The following is a 22,183-nucleotide window of genomic DNA, read 5'->3' on the forward strand; positions in this document are numbered from 1 at the left end:
GCTGAGTTTTTCAGGTACCTCTTCTGGTAAGATGGTAACACCTACAGCCCGACATATGCCGTTGATAAGGCTGGGAAAGACCAAAGTGGTACGCCAATCCTGCTAGGTGCCCAATGTCTAGATTTGATTGTAGATAAGGGTGGCGAGGTCTGTTTTGCAACCCCGAACCAAATGATAAGTGAAGCCTATTGTTTGATCAGGAAATGTGGTTCTGTGTGATGTGGGCTCAATGTTGTGGCACATGAAGAGCCATAGAATGGCTATGGATGGTGTGAGCTCCATCTGATGCCACTCAGTAGTCGCTAGGGGCCATGCATTTTTCCGTCCCAACAAAACCTCAGCTACTTTAGTCCAGTTGAATTCGATGGGGATGGGAACTACATTTTCCATGTTCAGCTGATAATAATCATGGATAACCTCTGGGGAAAACATAATCCATTTCCCTCGCACCCATGTGTGATGTATGCGCTCTGAACCTGAGATATCGATTTCACTGTTGAAATTTGCATAGAATTCTCGAACTAGAGTCTCATAAACTGGGTGAGGTTACCACTTTTTCCCAACCACAAATATGGACCAAATTCACCAATTCAAACCCCGGGAAATCTTCAAGTTTAACCGGTCTTTCAGGGTTCATTGTCCAGTGGCGTATGATGTTCTCATACCGGGCAATGGTTTTGGCATTGATGAACCTCTATAAATTCCCTTCGAGCTCCCTAGTTCTTGCAGTTTAGGAGGATGAATCGACTTTTTCTTTGCCCTTTGAAGTTCTTTTCGACGGCATCCTGCAAAAAGAAGATTTCAAATCTCAAAACCATATAATGCAATGAAAAAGCCATGTCAAAAACACGAAAGTTGATTATAGATGCACAAATCCCCCAAACTTACTCCTAGATGCATGTGTAACACCTTGGTGTGCAATATTCAAGATATGATGTTCAAGATAGTATAAATATTGCTCCAATATGAAAAACTAAGAAAATTAGGCCTAAACATGCACATTATAAAAATTGGACTCATGACCGAGTGCTCACTTTTGGTCCTGGGCATCATCGAAAAATATCGAAATTTTCCTGAGCCATCTCCATGCATATGGAAGTATTCAATGAGGTCTAGCACATACTCAAATTTCAAATCAATTGGATTTCGTTTGGTGTATCAAATGATGGTGTAAAGTAGGGGACGTAGGGTGCCGTGACTTCCCGTGACCTTGACGTGTGCCTATGTGTTGCAAAATGGATATGGATGTTTTCTAAGTCAATTGATGTGGGAATTGGTCTCTATGTGTTAGCCACCATATTTTTCAGTTAATACTCGTGTAATAAGCAACCAAATGCACACAAATTGTCACTTGGTCATTTCAACAAACACATGATGCGCTTTTTGAAGTTCTTCACAAGTTTGGTATATCAAGCCTTCGAAACTAGCTTCCATTTGTCAGACATCAATTACATTCATAATGCAACATTCAATTCTTCACCAATATTGAAAATTAAGGCAAATCAAATCCTCAAATTCAAAATTTATAAAGTGGGACATAGGGCACTTACCTTCAATTCTTGCAACGAAATGGGAGTATGGAAATCTTTACTCACTCCAATGTATGATAAGGTGATGATTTGTGTGTGATTTTTGTGATGTTCCCGTATGTTGAGGGTTTGGGAGAGGTGTGCGTGTGTTGGGCGAGAAAGAGATGAATGGAGGGGAGTGGGATTGTAATGGTCGAGTTACGGGTTAAAAACCCCGTAACTGGTAATACCATGCGGCCGCATGGTGTTAATCCATGCGGTCGCATGGCTTTGACAAATTTTTTCTTTTGGTTTTCGATAGTGTCCACATAGATTGAAATTTTTTTTATTTTTTATTTTTTTGGTTTTTTTTTTATAAAATAAAACAAAACAAAATAAAATATAAAAATTGATTCCCCCTCCCCAAAAACACGACCTCAACCAAATTTTGAACTCTCAAGTACACATTGGCCTTTTAAATTTTTGAAAACGTCATTTTGTCTTGAAATGCGTGAATTATACTCTCAATCACCCAAAACCATTTCAAACTTACCGAACATGTGTTCTATGCCTAGGAATTTATGTGAACGGTGCTTGGACTCTATTGACGTGCATGAAGATCACCTATAAAAAAAAATACAGACGTGAATGTTTCCTAAGCTAATGCAAACGACGATTAAACAAAATAAAGGATATAGTGGGTTGCCTTCCACTTAACGCTAGTTTATAGTCTATAGCTTGACTCCTCCACTTCTGCTTCAATTAGGCATTCCGAGTTAGACGGTGGGACTTTTGTTTTGAGAAATCCCCGCCCCAATAGTGTTTCAGCCTTTGCCCATTAATTGTGAATGTTCCTTTTGTTTCATGGTTGACCCGTAGAGCTCCATATGGTAGAACTTTAGTGACAGTGTAGGGGCCCAACCACCTTGATCTTAATTTTCTAGGGAAAAGCTTGAGCCTCGAGTTATATAATAGGACTTTCTACCCTACCTCGAAATCTCATCTCTAAATGTGTAGATCATACCACCTTTTGGTGCGTTCTTTGATAAGCTTTGAATTTTCATATGCTTCCATTCTTAATTCATCTAACTCATTGAGTTGCAATAAATGCTTTTCATCGGTGGCTTTCAAATTCATGTTCAATCGTTTCATTGCCCAGTATGCCCGGTGTTCTATTTCTAGTGGAAGGTGGCATGCTTTTTCAAAGATTAGGTGGAATGGAGACATGCCTATTGGTGTCTTGAATGCTGTCCTATATGCCCACAATGTATCGTCCAACTTTTTTAACCAGTCTTTTGGGGATGAATTTACTGTGGCCTCTAATATTCTCTTCAGCTGCCAATTGGACACTTCAACTTGCCCGCAAGTTTGTGGATGATATGGGGTTAGAACTTGGTGTTTAACCCCATATTTACTCAATAATTACTCAAATTGGCAATTACAAAAATGTTTGCCCCCATCACTGATTATTGCCCGCGACGTGCCATATCTGGTGAAGATGTATTTCTTCAAGAACCCAATTACCATTTTCGCTTCGTTCATTGGCAATGCAACTGTCTCCACCCATTTTGACACATAATCAATTACTATCAGGATATACTAATTTGAAAATGATGGGGAAAACGGTCCCATAAAATCAATTCCCTAGACGTCAAATATCTCTACTTCCAATATGCCGTTCAGTGGCATCTCATTCCTTCTTGAGATGTTCCCAGTGCATTGACATCTATCACACCTCTTAACATATTCAAAGGCGTCTTTGAATAATGTAGGTCACTAGAACCCTGACTGTAAAATCTTAGTTGCAGTCTTTGAAGCCCCCAAATGTCCCGCATAGGCAGATGAGTGACAATGTTCAAGAATTTCAGGTACTTCAATGCACCTTCTCACAATCTGATCAGCCCCTTGCCTATAAAGAATAAGATCTTCCCAAAAATAATATTTCAGCTCGGCGAAGAACTTCTTCTTCTGATGACTCGAGTAATTTGGCGGTGGGATTGAGCTAGCCAAATAATTGACGATGTTTGCATACCATGGGGCTTCTTATGCATTGAACATCTGCTCATATGGAAAAATTTCATTGATTTCCACTGACGTTTCTGGTTCTTCTTGTTCTAATCTCAATAGGTGATCTGCTACTACAGTTTCACTGCCCTTCTTGTCCCTAAATTCAATGTCGAATTCTTGCAACAGCAATACCCAACAGATTAACCTCGGCTTAGCATCCTTCTTTGTCATTAGATACTTCAATGCAGCGTGATCTGTGTAGACTATGACCTTAGACGCCACGAGATATGATCTAAATTTGTCAAAAGCATAGACCACCGTTAAGAGCTCCTTCTCAGTGGTCGCGTAGTTGATCAGGGCATCATTCAATGTTCAGCTTGCGTAATATATTACATGGAAAATCTTATTCTTTCGTTGTCCCAATACTGCACCTACGGCATGATCACTAGCATCGCACATTATCTCGAAAGGTAACTCCCAATCACGTGCTATAATTATTGGCGCTGACGTGAGTTTCAACTTCAAAGTGTTGAAAGCTTTCAGACATTCATCATTAAATTCAAAGGGCACGTCTTTCATTAACAGGTTGCAGAGGGGCTTGGTGATTTTTGAAAAATCTTTTATGAATCGCCTGTAGAATCCAGCATGTCCCAAGAAGCTGCGAACTCCTTTAACTGATTTTGGTGGTGGTAATTTTTCAATAACCTAGATTTTTGCTTTGTCCACCTCAATCCCTTTTTCTGAGACCCAATGCCCAAGTAAAATCCCTTCTTGCACTATGAAGTGACATTTTTCCTAGTTTAATACTAGATTGGTTTCCCTGTATCTTTGCAATACTAGATTCAAGTGTTCCAAAAACTCGTCAAACAAAGACTCGAAGACCGAGAAGTCATCCATAAATATCTCAATAAATTTATTTACCATATCTGAGAAATTGTCATCATACAACGTTGAAAAGTGGCAGGAGCGTTGCAAAGGCCGAAAGGCATCCTGCGGTATGCGAAAGTGCCGTAAGGGACGTGAATGTAGTTTTCTCGATGCCACTGGTATCTGATTGTAACCTGAATACCCGTCAAGGAAGCAGTAATTTGAGTAGCCTGCCAATCTCTCCAGCATTTGGTCTATAAACGGAAGGGGAAAGTGATCTTTCCTTGTTGTTGCATTGAGTTTGCGATAATCAATGCAAACCCTCCATCCTGTGACTGTTCTGGTTGGTATCAACTCATTCTTCTCATTAGGCACTACCGTTATTCCTCATTTCTTTAGCACCACCTGAACTGGGCTAGTCCATACACTGTCTGATATTGGATAGATGATTCCAACATCTAGAAGTTTAAGTACCTCTGCTCTGATCACTTCCTTCATATTTGGATTCAACCTTCACTGACTTTCTACGATTGGTTGGAAGTTCTCTTCCATGAGAATCTTGTGCATGCATAGTGAGGGGCTGATCCCTTTGATATCTGCTATGGTCCATCCAATTGCTGTCTTATTTTCCCTGAGAACCCTAAGTAGTTTCTCTTCTTCCATTTCGCTAACTGTGTTTGAAATGATCACAGAGAGTGTACAGGATTTCCCTAAGTAAGCATATGTAAGGTGTGGTGGTTACTGCTTGAGTTCAAATTTCGGTGGCTGCTGAATGGATGGTAGTGGTTTCGTAGGTCTTGTTCCAACCTCCTCAAAATGCCTTTTTCCCATGTAAGGTGGGTTGGTATCCAAAAACCTTGCACAAATTTCCATCTCCATTAAATCGGACTACGTAGACTGCGAATGTGCAATGCAAGCTTCGTATGCATCTGATGGGTTGTCTAGCAAAAACGAGTCTGGATCACCTTATCAATCACGTCGATCTGGAAACAGCTATCTGTCTCTGTAGGTAGTTTCTTTGACTTGAAAACATTAAACGAGATCTGCTCTTTTCCCAGTCTCAATATCTGTTGCCCATGCTAAACGTCGATCAAGGCTCTTTCTGTTGCCAAAAATGGTCTACCCAGTATCAATGGAATATCCTTATCTTCTTCCATGTCCAAAATTAGGAAATCCGCAGGGAATATGAATTTTTCCACCTTGACAAGCACATCTTCAATTATCCCCCTAGGATATGTTAACGATCTGTTAGCTAGTTGCAGCATTACAGTAGTCGCCTTAGCCTCTCCTGAGCCAAGTTTCCTGAAAACATATAGAGGCATTAAATTAATACTTGCACCAAGATCACACAAAACTTTATCAAAATGAACTTCACCAATAGTGCAAGGAACAATAAAACTCCCTGGATCTTTCAATTTTGGTGGGAGTTTTTTCTGAATTCTGTCGCTACATTCCTCTATTAGCATTACTGTTTCATGATCCCCTAGCTTGCATTTTTTAATAGTATGTCCTTCAAGAACTTTGCGTAGCTGGACATCTGGAATAATGCATCGGCGAGTGGGATGTTGATGTGAAGTTTCTTAAAAACTTCAAGAAATTTCTTGTATTGATGCTCCAACTTCTGCTTTTTTATCCTTTGTGGAAAAGTTATAGGAGGCTCATGAGGTTAATGGTTGCTTTTTCTTGTGTTTTGTTTGGTTTTTCAGCTGGGATGGGTTCCTCTATTTGCTCGTCATGCTCTATAGGATCTTCCATCGTTGGAGATTCTGTGTCTTAATTTACACCCGACCTTTTTACATGGATTTCTGGTAGCTACTTTCCCGTTCGAGTTGTAATTGCCTTAGCATGCTCCTTCAAGTTTATTTTCGTGTTACTTGGTAGACTGCCTGGTGCTCTGCCGGTCAAAGCAATCGCCATCTGTCCCATCTGAGTCTCTAAATTTTTGATTGCTACATTCTGGTCTTGAAGAGTAGCTTCGATTTTCCTCATGAATTGATTATTAGCTTCCATTTACTGATTAGTCTTCTCCATGAATTTACCAAACATCTCTTCCAATTGAGGCTTTTTCTCTGGCTACTGATATTGACCCTGTGGTTTATTCTAGTGTTGATTGCTCCAAGAGAAATTTGGGTGCTTTTTCCAACTTGAATTGTTTGTTTCCCCATAGGTGTTGTTTTGCTGCCGCTGTCCCCATTGGGCAAAATCTGCCTACTCTACTCCTTGTGCCAAAATCGGACATTCTGTTGTTACATGTTCAATTCCACATTTTTCACAACTGGTCTTCTTCGACTATGCTGCGGTGGTTGATTGTGTTATGTTTTCTACCTTGTGAAATAATGAATCAATTTTTTCTGACAAGGCAGAATAAACATCCACTTCATAAACTCCCGGCGTCTTCTTCTGAAGTGCTTGTTTCGATGTCCACATAGCTGAAGTGGTAGCCATAGTCTCGAAAAGTTTCAGTGCCTTATCAATTGTTTTTGTCGACAGTGATCCGTTTGATGATGAGTCAACCATGCTTTTAAAAGCTGGAAGTAATTTCACATAGAAGTACTGGACCTGAAGTCCCTTGCTAATCCCATGGTGTGGACACTTTCACAGCATATTCTTAAACCAATTCCAGGCTTCATCGAAATTCTCTGATTCGCCTTTTACGAAAAATAGAGATGTTGTGCTTGAGCTTTGCAATCTTAGCGGTGAGAAGAACTTAGCGCAAAATTTCTGGGCTAGATCATTCCATGTGGTGATGTTTGCGATTGGTTGCGAATCCAGTCATTCAATTGCCTTGTCGCACAGTGTATATGGAAACAACCCTTATTTTATTGCATCGTCTGAGATTCATTGATATCTAAAATGTTGGCACATCTTCAGGAAACGAAAAACATGTGTATGTGGATTTTCTTCGTACCTTCTATAGAATTGATGGCCATTTTGAAATAATTGTATCACATTAGTCTTCAGTTGAAAGTTCGGCTGTCCAAACGATGGATACACGATGCTTGACTGGCTTTGAATTATCTGAGGGGTCATGAAATCTCCCACGAGCATATTTCCTTCGTCTGCTGTCCCTTCTTCATTAACCTGAAAAATTATATTATTCTACACATTAGCCATTCGTTTATGTGCCTCTCTATTTTCTCGCTGCCTTCGATGGAAAGTTCGTTCAATTTCTAGATCACCTGGTGTCAATTCACCTTCAGCAGATCTTAGCATGCAAATCTGCGAAAAGAGTTAATAGGAGTGCTTAGATGTTAAAATGAAATAACAACTAGAACAAACCAAAATGAAATTAAGTGAAATAAAACACAACAAAATAACAGGAAATGTAGATATAGATGCCCGAATTAGTGCTAATATAGATAAAATTAAACGAATACTCAATCTCCAATAATGGCGTCAAAAACTTGTTCACTAAATATTTTTTTCAATTTAAACCACCGCAAGTGTACGGTTCGTTAATAAGTAATAAAAAAGATATTTGAGTTTGAATATCGTCCCACAGGAATTGAGTAGTTTAATTTCACCTATCGTAGCCTTAACCGAAACTGAATTATCCAAAATTGAATTCTTGACCTAAAGGAAATCCTAATTATGCAAATGTTATGAAATAAAGGATTTAATATGCAAAATGATGTTTTAATTAATAAAAATGCAAATTAAATGGTTCGAACGCAAGTTTGTTGTATTCAATGAGTGTTAATCGCACTATAATCACGAATTTCTATGCAATGATCACCTTAAACCCTAGTTTCACAAATGACATGTGATTGAATTATTGACAAATCAATGCTCCTAATTCTATCCAATACTCTCTCTCAAGATGTATTGAACCTATTTTTACATACCGCCGGCCTATATCTCTATGACAAGTGCATATATAAAAATGCATTCGATTTTATGAGCACTTATAGATTCGCATAAAGCATAGAGGTATATCCCTATCCCCTATCGGACCCTACGATGAATTATACCTTGTTGAATTTATTTCCCTTCTTTCCAACAGATGAAATAAACCACAACATATCGCATAATTATGTGCACTTAATTATGGAAGAAAATCAATGCATATAATTCATTCAAATATCCAAATACGCGTTTAAAGTCAAATTTCAAAACTAGAAAATTAAAGATTACATCACATGGTTTATCGATCTCCTAGTACATAAAAATCTAGCTTAACATGGAGAAAGAATCAAAATACTAGTAGATTGAAGAAAAAGCATCACCGGGTTATGAATTTGCGTGAAATCTAAATAATCTTCGTAAATTTCTTCGTTCCTTTCGCTCAAGATCCTTTCCAAGATGTGTTTTTCTTCCTTCCAATACATTCTATTTTTTTCTGGATGGTTTCTGGTAATTATATCTTGTTTAGATTAGGGTTCCATAAGAGTTTCATCGCGAAAATGAAACTGCAGGTTGGTCCCAGAAATTTACACCATGTGGCCGCATGGTTGAATCTTTTCCTTGGCTTTGAATCTCGGATAGGTGTTGTGCGGCCGCATGGTTATATTCCAAGCGGTCGCATGGTTGAAATCTTCTTTTTGTGTCGTTTTAGTTCCCAAACTCAATCTTCTTGTTTTTTGACCTCTTTTCTTCGACTCTTTTGTTCCATCATCTCATATTGACCTCCAATTGGTACTTGACACTATAAATTTTTTGATTGGTCCTTTGGCTCATCTTTTGAATATTTGCACTTTGGTCCCTAAACTATCACTTTGATTTATTTGAGGGGTCCTTTTTGCTTCTTTTTCTCGTGAATTTCATCAAGTCCATCACTATACCCTACAATCCAACAATTGAACGAATTTAAGCCACAATTTAAATATTTTGCTCGTAATTTAGTCATATTTGTTCATTAAATAAGTGCACAAAAATGCACTTATCATTCAATATACTAAGAAACTAAAATTATTTTACAAGATTTGATACTCTCTATCTAAATCTAAACAATCCTCTTAAATTTTTAATGCATACAACAATGAACTTGTTGTTAGTTGAGCCTTTACGAAGAGCCTACACCTTGTGATGTATATATGAGAGCCTTCTTTTGGAGGTATAGAGAAAGTAGATCACAAAAAACTAGGTTGAAATTTACAAACCCGCAAAATTCGAAAAACCCATCTAGGCGGTGCTGGATTGCCGCCTCCCTAATGCTCGAGCGCTAGGGCTTGTTCACTTGGTTCCTACTGGGCACTGCAACGCTTTGGGTCACAGTGCCTAGTCTCTGTTCTTCCTTTCCATTTTTCGGAGCCCCAACTCCGTCCTTGTGCTTCCAAAACACTTCTTCACCAATTCAAAGTTCTTTTCCCAATCAAATTCCCAATTCATGATAAAATCTGATCATTTATCTATTTGAACTTCCAAATCAAAATTATTTAGGCTTTCTCCATGAATTAAACTTCTAAATCACATGAAATTTGAGTCAAAATATAACAAACTTCATCTTGACACAAATGCCATAGCAAGGAATTAAATCTTCACTCTTCAAGTCACTCTCCACCTCTTCTACCATGTCCCTTTTCAGGCATACTCAGTTGCTGTGAATTAAATCCAAGCCCTGCTTACTAGCAGAACTACATTGCATGTCAACCTCTTGAATCATCCAGTTCACTACTAGCTCCAGCCGAGTCACCAAACTTGCTTGAATCACCAAGACCAACTTGATTACAAACCATTTTACTAGGTTACCGCTTATCAAACCATAAGTTGTAGTTGCTTCCACAATGACTGTCGAACCTTCCAAAACATTAACCTGGACTTTTTTCGCCCTTCTAACACGACCTTGGCATCCATGCTAACTGCAAAACTCCATGTCCATCATTATACTTGCATCCTTTTAAAATGGAAGGAAGGAACAGAGATAGAATCAACCGATTTCCAAAGTGCATTTCTGGATATTCCTTAATGTCCGGACTAAACCTATGCTCGAGAGATAGCTGTCCATACACTGATAAGGAATGTATGAATTCTATCAAGAATATTTAAGGAGATAATATTTTTGTTTAAACCTAGAACATGTCTCACTAAACCAAGTGTCATGACCATTCCATCAAACATCTTGATTCTAACTTTACCAGTACTAGCTATTTTACTAGGCTCATTATTTTGCATCTCCACAGATCCCCTTGTAACTGTTTCATTTAAAGAAAACCAATCCCACTTAGAACACATATGATAAATACAAACCATAGTAAGACTCCAAGATCTCCATCATTGCAGTCTTCTTCTGCAAGATTGTCATCATCGAAATTTTTTGGTTGTCCCTTTTAATCTTTAGTAGTAAACTTATTTCCATTTTGTCATTGACAACAATCCTCCTTCAAGCGTCCTTCGTTATTGCAATAACTTATTTCCATTTTGTCATTGACAACAATCCTCCTTCAAGCGTCCTTCGTTATTGCAATACCAACAGATTTCATCACTGTTGCTATTTTTGACTCTGCCCCTTCCATAACCACATGTTTTTTCTTACGAATAACAAAAACCTTTACCTAGGCCTGAGATCTGACAACCAGATACTTCATCTTCTTCTTAAAATAAAACGCATCATATATCTCGTCAATAGTGAGAGTATCACGACTATAGAAAATAGTATTTCTAAAACTCACATATGAAGGCGGCAACGAACATAGAAATATTAACCTTAAATCTTCATCGTACTTGACCTCAATGATTTCCAAATCAACTACCAATTTTTTGAACCCGATAGATGATCTTCCAAAAAATTACCTTCTATCAAGCGATGAGAATACAAGCTTTGTTTTAAGTGTAACTTACTGGTCAAGCTCTTTACCATACAAAACTGCTCCGATTTCAACCACAATCTAGCGGCATCTTTCTCCTTTACAACGTCCTGCTTCTCTTTCACATATATTGTTGTAGGCATTCTATCCACTCCCACATAGCATCATCCAAGTAATTGACAAAGAAGTGTTCACATCTTAATCCGCAAAAAAGAAAATCTACTTTTGCGATCCAAAAGAGGAATCTCAAATTTCATTATTTTCATTCTTAAAACAATTGACCTTGTTCAAATCTTGCTTTAATATCCAATTTGAACCTCCCAAGAAACCACCAAAAACCATGACTCTGATACCAATTTGTTGACAATCGGGCAAAATAATAAAGACGAGAAAATAAGAGCAATATGAAAATAATGGATCATATAAGAACACAAGATTTATGTGGAAGAAGAGGAGAATTTCAATATATAAAGAAACTAAAATTATTCTCTTAATCTAAATCTAGCCAATCCTCTCAAGTTTTTAATATATACACCAATGATCTTATTGTTTGTTGAGCTTCCATGAAGAGCCTATAGCTTGTGAAGTATATATAGGAGCGTTCTTTTGGAGTTATAGTTGAAGTAGAGTACAAAAAATGAGGCTCAAATCAACAAACTCACAAAATTCGAAAAATAGGCGGCGTTGGATTGTCGCCTCCTTGGCGCTAGAGCACCAGGGCCGGCACCCCCGCCTATTCACTTAGTTCTTGTTGGGCACTTTGATGGCCTGGGGCTAGCATCCAGCCACTGTTCCTACTTTGTGATTTCGGCACCCCCGACTCTATCCTTGTGTTTTCAAAAAACTTCTTCATCAATCTAGTCATTTTCTCAATCAAACTTTTGATCCATGACGAAATTTGATTCCTTATCTATCCGAACTTCCAAACCAAAATTATTTAGGCTTCCTCCATGAATCATACTTCCAAATCACATAGAATTTGAGTTACAACTTCAAAGATTTTTTGAATAATTTATTTAGAGGAGACGTTTCTTTTTTTGACAATTCTATGCTTTCATTTTGGCTTAATTGAATACTCATAAACTAGTTCAATAACATTCAAAGTTGATTCAAACAAAATAAATTATCGAGTTTACCTTGTAAAGTAAGGAAAATCTCGACAGGATTTTCAACTATTACATATTATTTATTGTTAAACAAGTGATCTCGAAACTTATGCCTCCATTTTCTTCACAAGTTCCTTGACTGTAGGCGCTGATACAACAATATGACGTGCAGTTGAACTAATGAAACCTTCTTCTACTGCTTTGTCAATAAAAGATAACAGTGAATCATAATAACCATCCACATTCAACAACCCTACCTGCATACACAAGATTATAATTTATTATATTTCTTTTCAAAATTCAGAATAAACAATTAGAATTTTAAAAATAATATATGAAAAGAAAAATGAAATTACCGGTTTGTCATGGATCCCGAGTTGAGCCCACGCTATTACTTCAAGGAGCTCCTCAAGAGTGCCATAACCACCTTAAATTTACGGTTCATAACGTGAAGTGTTATAAAAAATAATATAGAAAGTGCGATTTGTTATTTTCAAGTATGGTATTCAGTAAAAAAATTAATATGTAATATGCAATTTCATTCAAGACCGAGCTCCACGTACAGGAGCTCAGTTCACAGGCCCCTCACCGTGGGGGTCAGGCTCCACACGCATTATGAAAAAAAAAGGTGGGGTCCGCCCCCACCTCCTCTCTCACCTGGCAGGTCCTTATACCTATAGCTTTATTGTTTCATTAAATACTAAGTTAAAGTGTAAGAGCCTATTTGGCAGTGCTTTTGTTTTTACAGAATAGCTTCTACTTAAAACTCGCATGATTGTCATTTTTGCTTCTAATATTTATAAAAGAGTTCAAGAAAGTTATCTTAGTTCAAGTTTTTTCTAAAAACTCTTCTGTTAAGATAAAGCATTTCCAAGAAATGATTCAAACATATTTGAAAATAGTTTATTAAAATTCAAAATAACTTTTAACTTTTCAAAAATAGCCTAACTATGACTCATGTATATGATGTATTTTATAAATTTCTTTATAAAAATAGTACAAACCAGGTAATGCAATAAATGCATCAGAATGTCTGGCCATCTCTGCTTTCCTTTGGTGCATATCTGCAACTGCCTTCACCTCTCCTACTGTTTCACCTGTAATCTAACTCCCCCAATCCACCACACCCACCATACATTCACCATCAAGTCAATTCTAATTCAACACTGTCACCAACAAGCTTTTGATGAAAAATTTAATAGATTTTAATAAAAATTAATGAAAATATATGATTCAAAAATTGATAAAGTACCAAATCTGAAAATATGTAATTAAAATAATTATTGACTTTGACTTCAACTTTTCATTATTTTCCAAATAAACAATAAACCTTTGTTTGGGGAGGATTAAAATCAAATGTTTAGAAAATTTTGATAAAAGTGTATGAAATGTATGGTTCAAAAGTTATGGTTCTCACAATACGTGTGGATAAAATTAATTGTGGACTTTGGCTTATATAAAATTCTGAATTTTAATTTCTACCAAACATGAACTAAATAACTGTTTTGTAAGTAGAAATTAAAATTTTCATATGGACTATGGTCTTTTTCTTACCGCGATATAAATTAAGACCATCTCAATAAATTAAAGTTATTTGACAGGGGAGCATTTATTATTTATGTTTAGTTTCAACAAAAAAATGTAATTTAAGTGATGAATACTTTATTTTTTAGATGAGTTGCATCAACTTGATATCATATCAAGGTTTGAGTTGTTTAATAAAAATATACACGTGTCAAGTCTTTGATCAAAGAAATAAATTGAGCCTGTGTGTAAAAAGATAAATTAAAAGAAATTAAAAAATTAAATTTATCTGCCTTAGAGTATTTAAAATTTTTAAGTATTTTAAACGAAATAGTTCAACTGGATTTGTCTAACAAGACAAAAGACAAATTCAATTAGATGCAGTGTTGGGAGAATGAGAGATGCATGTCCAAGATAAGGAATATACAGCAGAAATTCAATTTGTAAGTTGTGTAATAGGGGCTTCCAAAAAAAAAGAAAAAAGATAATTTTAAATATTAAAAAAAAAAAAGAAAAAAAAAAAAAGAAAGAAAGATACCTCTCTAGGCATGAGTGTCCTGGGAATTATTCTGGAGATAAGAACATAACAAAGTAATTAACATTAAAATTTATTTAACTAATATTAATATCCATCTAATTTAAATTAATCATGCCCTTCATTATTTGCAACTTCTAAGAATAGTATAACATTGACAAATTCTTTAAGATAGACCTATCGTATGACTAGAAAATTGCCCCTTTTTATCTTCTTCTTCTTCTTCTTTTTTTTTTTTTTTTTCTTTTTTTTTTTTATTTAAAACATTCTCTTTATACGTCAAGTGTCTAATTTAATGTTCCTAAACATAATTTGTTGCTTATGCCATCTTCTTCTTCACCCTCTGCCCATTTACCCTATTGTGTAACACCCGTTCGCTCCAGCCGAGTTGGCCCCTCCATCCACTCAATGCACTAGAGCAGTGTGGGGGACTCTGAAGTCTCACAAGCACCAATTCACAGCTCGAGAGACTTCCTCAGAAGTAGAGGATACAGAGTGATGAAGGGGACAATGGCTAAGATTCTGAAAGAAGGGGGCCTTGTAGGACTATCATGAAGGCGATGGGTTTGAGGAAGAAGACGAAGAATATGATAAAAATAGAAGTACATTTTTAAAATCTCCACTAAAAAGAGATCTTTTTAAAGAAAATTAATAAGTGAAGTTATTTATTTATTTTTCTTTCAAATCAGTCTTTCTTGAAACAATTTTTCTCATGAAAAGAAAATTGAGCAAAAACAAGAAACTCACCCAAGAACATGGCGACCACCATTGTAAACTGCTTGGGACACCAATCCCATCAAACCTATGCTTCCTCCACCATATACCAAGTCAATATTTCTTGATACCTTTAGTACACCACAAGTTCAATGACAACTTAAAAGAGACAACTTCGATTTTACTCCACATTTTTGTGAAACAAATGTTATATTGGAAGTGAAATGAACACTAGTATTTCTTTTCTTGAAATTGTTCGAATCACTAGTATGTGAACACTATGCGACACTACTTGTCGATTGTTAAAAGATGCAAAGAATTAATACTAAGCAGAATGAAACTAATTGCACGACTATTGTGTATGTTTTGCATGATTTGACACACATTCTTGACGCTGTGTAGAATTCACAAAAAAATTTAGAATCGTGTTCATTATCTTATCTAGTCTATTTGGCCTCCATTTCTTAAAACCTTTTTTTTCCTTTCAAAACTCATTTTTTACTGTATATTCATAGAATTCACAACTTGTATTAAAATCGACTAAATTATTTAATTTTTATCAAAACCAAACAAGGGTGGATAATTTTTTCTAGTATAACTAGATCAGTTTGTGTATACATGCACATGGAGAAGAGCACTAATGTGGGTGCAAATTATACTATTTTCCAATTTATTATTGTACAACGAGTTTTTAATCAATACTAACCCAAAACTAAAAAGACTTCAATTATTTTAACCGAAAAAAAGAAGAAGAAAATTATGAGGTAAAAATTAAAAAATGAATACAGATAGAAGAAAAATATATACCAATTCTTTTCCAAGCTCCACAGCTGCCTCCTTATAACTGCTTCTCTTTCCTGGACTGCTCCCACAAAATACACATATTTTCTTGAATTTCGAACGCTTCATTTCCCCCTTTATTTCCATCTCAATTCCTTCTATAATTTCTACTTGATCTTGAATGAGTGTGTGGGTGGTTCTTGTGTGTGCAAGTTAACCAAAACTGCCCACTCTCTTTTCAAAATTTATAGTAATTTACCTCTCTCACGATGCTTTAGGGAGGGGCAGGGCCGTCAAGGTTTGGGTTCAACCTTATAGTAATATTCCCCTATGCCCCCATCCCACCTACCCCTCATGCCCACAACTTTAAGGATGAGTCTATTTTTCAGTGTCCCACACCTTTGACTAATAGTGGATATGTGCTATCAAATTACAGTGGCAGTATGCAAGTGTGGATGTAGAGTCTGCAGGGACAGTACACAGTACAGTATGACAAAGCCAAAATGCGAGAGAATAAATCCTAGGACGATAAGATCAAGGGCGTGTTTGGCACATAGAATGGTAGATGATAGAGGACAAGAGTCACAACTCGACCAAATATCTAGCATGCTTTGAAAACCCAACATATGATCCTTGGAGCCCCCAAAACTCCTTTATGACTTGATCAACGGAATCGTATTAGTGGTCGAATACAAACTAAAGAATGGGTATACCCCGTTCTCTTTGCGTAGGTAGACAGAAGAGGAGAGTTAAAAGAAGACGAGAGCGTTTTCATCCATAATATAACCTATCTCGAATTTATTGAAATAAGATTCAATTTATTGTAATTATTAAGTTTACATCAATACATGAAACCTAAATGATTGTCAAATGACTGTTTTTCACGTTAGATGCAAATTATTAATCAAATGATGAACAACATATTAATGCTAGTTTCAAATGTGGATATCATTTGTTATGAGAATTTCCTTATGAAAAGGTCGAAACTCAAAAGTCAAGAGGTAGGACTTCCATAGTACCATGTAAAAGGAGAGTTGAGAGCTGCCGTCTAAAATTGACTGTTCAGAAATGATTCATTGACACATTCTTAAGTACAAGTGATTATGAGAGAAAAATTGGACAGATTAATTTAAAGTGACGTGTCAATAAATCATTGGATAGACATTGAATTGGACAGCTAACTTTGAACAACATATCTCAACTCGTAAAAAGGATCATGATTCATGCACCATTATCCTATAACAAGAAATGAATTCTAAGTAACGCGTCACATTTTTAGGATGATTAGACATCTTTTGAGTTAACACGTTGTTTTTTTAGAGTACGCATAACTGGATTATGGCTAACGAATAATTTTTGAAAAGTTCAAATAGAAAACAAAGGACAGTAAGAGGCAACATGGGGCAAGAGACGCAATGGATCAGTACAACATTTAGACATATCTGGTGATCATGTGTGCTCCATTCCCCAATTCCTCACTCCCAACTTTGTCCAATTCAGCCCGAGTAAAATTTCACTAAACTCCTTCCCTATCCCCTCCCCTCCCCTCACCCCCCCCCCCAAAAAAAAACCCCAATTTTTTTTTCTTCATTTCTAACAAGAACTTTCGTTTTTAAAAAGTTTTTCAATGGTCTTTTTTCGACGAAATAAACAAACAAGAACTATCTATGCATCTAGTGATGCTTTGAGCGAACTCCAATGTCCTATCACATGCTCTCACACTGCTTCTGCCTTCGCTCCAGTTTGAAATATTATTATGCAATCATAGTATTAAAGAACGAAAGGACAATTTAATTTGAGTCCAAAACTTACAGTGTCGATGGTGTCTTCCAGTCAGACAATTTCTAACATTGCCATATATAATTTGAAAGTCCAAATAACATCATTCCTACTTAAAGCTAAAGTTGAAGAGGCTAATCTAAAATGACACACAAAGACTCCATTATTCTCCCCGGAGGTTCATGATGCAAAAAGATGCAGCTGGAAGGCACGATGGAATAGATTAGTCGAGTAGGGGAATGGGACACAATTTGAAGGAATTTGATTAGACTAAATAAACATCCAAAATACAAACCAAAAGTTTGGACTAGACTTAGCTTCTGATCTATATGAGAATAAATTTTTATCACATTACCTTTATAATTATCGACAGATGTTTATCTTCTTATTAGTTTGAATAATATTTTATGAGGGTGAGTTTTCGTCTTCATTATATTTATAGAGAGAGAGTGATTATATCATTTAATTGATGGATATCATGATAAGTCCCATAAATTAAATGATTTATTTACAGAAAATAAACCTTAGAAATTAATTTCATAAATAGTTTACAATGAGACAAATACATGCATTTTTTTCCCTTCCCTTGAAACATGCAAAAACCCACATTAATTACTATAGAAATTGTTCTTATGGTCCTTCTATAAACGTGTTTTTATAGCCGTTTATAGTTTTCCAACACTAGCCGTCTTGTGAACAACAAACATAAGGTGACAATCTCTTCATGTAATTTTATTTTATTTTATTTTTTATTTTTTGTCATTAAGGTTCCTTTATATCATTTCCTATCCAATATATGAAATTTGACTTATTTTAAATGTTTAAGACTTTAAGTCATTTTGATATTAAATATGTGAGATGACAAAAAAAATATCATATTTGTTTGTATTAACCATTTTAATTGAAGGGTTTTGTTGGGGTGGACTCCTTCTTGTTAAAATATTTATAGAATAAGAGATGATATTGAAACAAGTGGATGTAGTATTGATAAAAGATTAAGGCAAGGATTTAGTGGTTGAACTACTTCTATAGATCCCAACATGCTTCGTCTTATAATAATGACGTAATCTTAATATAATAATTAAGATATGGGAGGTGAATCAAAATATAATACGTCATATTTATTAAGGATCTACAATTCTAATTGCATTACATAGACTTTCTATTAGATAAGTACTGAACCAAATAAAGTGAAAAAATTAAAAAAATAAATGAAAGTTCAAATACCTGACTTCAAATTTTTTTACCAAAAAAAAAAAAAAAAAAAAAAAAAACCTTCAAAAAAATTTGTTGGACCTGAGAGGTGAGGGGGGCCCCAAATCCGTCCCTGACTGTGTGTAAACGATCATATACACAGCATTATCCAAACTAAAACATTATTCTATATCAGATTTTTGTATTCCATCGCCCTTATATTGACATTATCCAAACTAAAACATATTTTTTTTTTCATTTCTAACAAGAGCTTTCGTTTTTAAAAAGTTTTTCAATGGTCTTTTTTCGACGAAATAAACAAACAAGAACTATCTATGCATCTAGTGATGCTTTGAGCGAACTCCAATGTCCTATCACATGCTCTCACACTGCTTCTGCCTTCGCTCCAGTTTGAAATATTATTATGCAATCATAGTATTAAAGAACGAAAGGACAATTTAATTTGAGTCCAAAACTTACAGTGTCGATGGTGTCTTCCAGTCAGACAATTTCTAACATTGCCATATATAATTTGGAAGTCCAAATAACATCATTCCTACTTAAAGCTAAAGTTGAAGAGGCTAATCTAAAATGACACACAAAGACTCCATTATTCTCCCCGGAGGTTCATGATGCAAAAAGATGCAGCTGGAAGGCACGATGGAATAGATTAGTCGAGTAGGGGAATGGGACACAATTTGAAGGAATTTGATTAGACTAAATAAACATCCAAAATACAAACCAAAAGTTTGGACTAGACTTAGCTTCTGATCTATATGAGAATAAATTTTTATCACATTACCTTTATAATTATCGACAGATGTTTATCTTCTTATTAGTTTGAATAATATTTTATGAGGGTGAGTTTTCGTCTTCATTATATTTATAGAGAGAGAATGATTATATCATTTAATTGATGGATATCATGATAAGTCCCATAAATTAAATGATTTATTTACAGAAAATAAACCTTAGAAATTAATTTCATAAATAGTTTACAATGAGACAAATACATGCATTTTTTTTCCCTTCCCTTGAAACATGCAAAAACCCACATTAATTACTATAGAAATTGTTCTTATGGTCCTTCTATAAACGTGTTTTTATAGCCGTTTATAGTTTTCCAACACTAGCCGTCTTGTGAACAACAAACATAAGGTGACAATCTCTTCATGTAATTTTATTTTATTTTATTTTTTATTTTTTGTCATTAAGGTTCCTTTATATCATTTCCTATCCAATATATGAAATTTGACTTATTTTAAATGTTTAAGACTTTAAGTCATTTTGATATTAAATATGTGAGATGACAAAAAAAAATCACATTTGTTTGTATTAACCATTTTAATTGAAGGGTTTTGTTGGGGTGGACTCCTTCTTGTTAAAATATTTATAGAATAAGAGATGATATTGAAACAAGTGGATGTAGTATTGATAAAAGATTAAGGCAAGGATTTAGTGGTTGAACTACTTCTATAGATCCCAACATGCTTCGTCTTATAATAATGACGTAATCTTAATATAATAATTAAGATATGGGAGGTGAATCAAAATATAATACGTCATATTTATAAAGGATCTACAATTCTAATTGCATTACATAGACTTTCTATTAGATAAGTACTGAACCAAATAAAGTGAAAAAATTAAAAAAATAAATGAAAGTTCAAATACCTGACTTCAAATTTTTTTACCAAAAAAAAAAAAAAAAATTAGGATTTTTTTGATTACATTTATTTTCCATGAAAAATATCAGTTTTCCATCCAAATTCCTACTTGAGGTATTTGATTGCTATTTTTTTCATAGAAAATATTTTCCAACTTTTAAAAATATGCCTAATTTTCCTTGTTTTTAAGGAAAACATTTTTCTTGGGTGGAGGCGATTTTTATGTTCCACGAAAGAAGGAAAATATTTTCATTTCTATGTGATATTTTCCATATCAATCAAACGCACTATTATAATATACTTCTCACTTTCAAAAAGTTCTATAGAAATTTTGTGCTTTCCATTGGCTCCCTTAATTAACTTGACAAAATTCCTTAATTAGTTAAAATCAATATTTGAAAAAAAATACTCTACTTAATTAGTATAATAACTCTTCAATTATCTAAGAACTCGAACAAATTTAAATATTCTGGAATTACTAAATTTATTTGGAGAAAACATACCTAGTATTCATTTTCTTTCACTTCTTTAAATCTTAAAATATTTCCGCCCACATTAAAAAATAATTAGTAGTACATAAGGTCACGAGACATTGAATAAACAGTACCTGTAAACTAAAGTCACAATTAATACTTCTCTGCATCAAACTTTCAATAATTAATAATGGTAATAAATCTAACTAATAATTAATTCTATGGTCGGCATGACTTCATTGTCTGTCCAAAGAGTACTTAAGGAATGTTATAGTCTTATAATTTGCACTTATTTTCTTTCCCTTTTAGATGGCAGCAAACTTTGCATTACCAAAACTTTGCAAAGAGAAAGCTATCACATATTGCAAAACTTTGCATTACAGACATGGAATGATGGATTCATAAGATGGAAGGTTTTAGTTCTCTTTTCTAGTGAATATTTGCATAAAAAATCTTTGTCTAACTACTCAAAAGTTCCTTTTTTTTTCTTTTAAGTTAATAAAGTAATTATGTAGTCTTTAAATACAAAAACTTCAAGCGATTCTTGTGTTCTATTGGTTTCTTCAATAAGTTTTAATAACATCAATAAGTGCGAGTGTTTTTCAACACGTATAAATATCAAAATTTTTGTTCTCGAGAGAACGAAACGAATATTCTTTCTTTTCACTTTATTCTTTAGCTGGGTTGACAACTTTTGTAGTGTCAATCGTTGGTGACAAAATGGTATTTCAAAAGAGAAAAATAATTGATATGTAGTTGCAAAGTCCTATCATCTTGGGCCCATGATCAAATCACAGCCACAGATCATGACTCTTCAACCTCTGAATAATCATGACTATCTTAATTGTTCACCAGCAGCATTTTTTAATGAGGCCAAGCTAATCGACCTTAGACATTAAGGATAAACATGGGGCCTCATACAAGCGGCAATAAGAAATAAGTTTTAATAGCCTCACGTAACATCTATATGTTCCAACCAACCTATATAAAATAAGTACTAACTGTGCCACGTTATACCTTTGCAATCGAGGCAGGTTAGTGAGGCACGAGTTCAAGCAACACAAAACAATCCATGCCAAAGCACCATCTCTTCAGTAATAGAACATGTGGCACAAACGACAACACGTTTCAACTAAGACGTCGTATGGGATCTTCCGTACAAGATCTTTGATGAATGATTAATGTGACTTATGACAGTAGCCACTCTACAAAGTCAATATGTCAAATTCAATCTCTATCCGTTAGACTTGGGATTGCGAACGATCATGATATCCAATTGCACCTCA

At 35.1% G+C, this 22,183-nt stretch overlaps 2 protein-coding genes across 2 annotated transcripts; both read right to left on the bottom strand.

Moving 5' to 3' along the window:
- Positions 1 to 2,513: 2,513 nt before the first annotated feature.
- On the bottom strand, positions 2,514 to 3,035 carry LOC111380679. Its single transcript, XM_023004307.1, has 2 exons — positions 2,951 to 3,035; positions 2,514 to 2,899 (listed from the first exon to the last, which is right to left on the bottom strand). The coding sequence occupies exons 1-2, from the start codon at positions 3,033 to 3,035 to the stop codon at positions 2,514 to 2,516; spliced, it is 471 nt and encodes a 156-aa protein (XP_022860075.1).
- Positions 3,036 to 12,153: 9,118 nt separating this feature from the next.
- Positions 12,154 to 16,069, bottom strand: LOC111380682 (cytokinin riboside 5'-monophosphate phosphoribohydrolase LOG3). Its single transcript, XM_023004311.1, has 6 exons — positions 15,812 to 16,069; positions 15,038 to 15,135; positions 14,294 to 14,324; positions 13,236 to 13,335; positions 12,588 to 12,658; positions 12,154 to 12,488 (listed from the first exon to the last, which is right to left on the bottom strand). The coding sequence occupies exons 1-6, from the start codon at positions 15,929 to 15,931 to the stop codon at positions 12,339 to 12,341; spliced, it is 570 nt and encodes a 189-aa protein (XP_022860079.1). The 5' UTR covers positions 15,932 to 16,069; the 3' UTR covers positions 12,154 to 12,338.
- Positions 16,070 to 22,183: the final 6,114 nt, after the last annotated feature.

This window comes from Olea europaea, unplaced genomic scaffold (genome assembly GCF_002742605.1).
Source record: "Olea europaea var. sylvestris unplaced genomic scaffold, O_europaea_v1 scaffold2181, whole genome shotgun sequence".
NCBI classification, from domain to species: Eukaryota; Viridiplantae; Streptophyta; class Magnoliopsida; order Lamiales; family Oleaceae; genus Olea; species Olea europaea.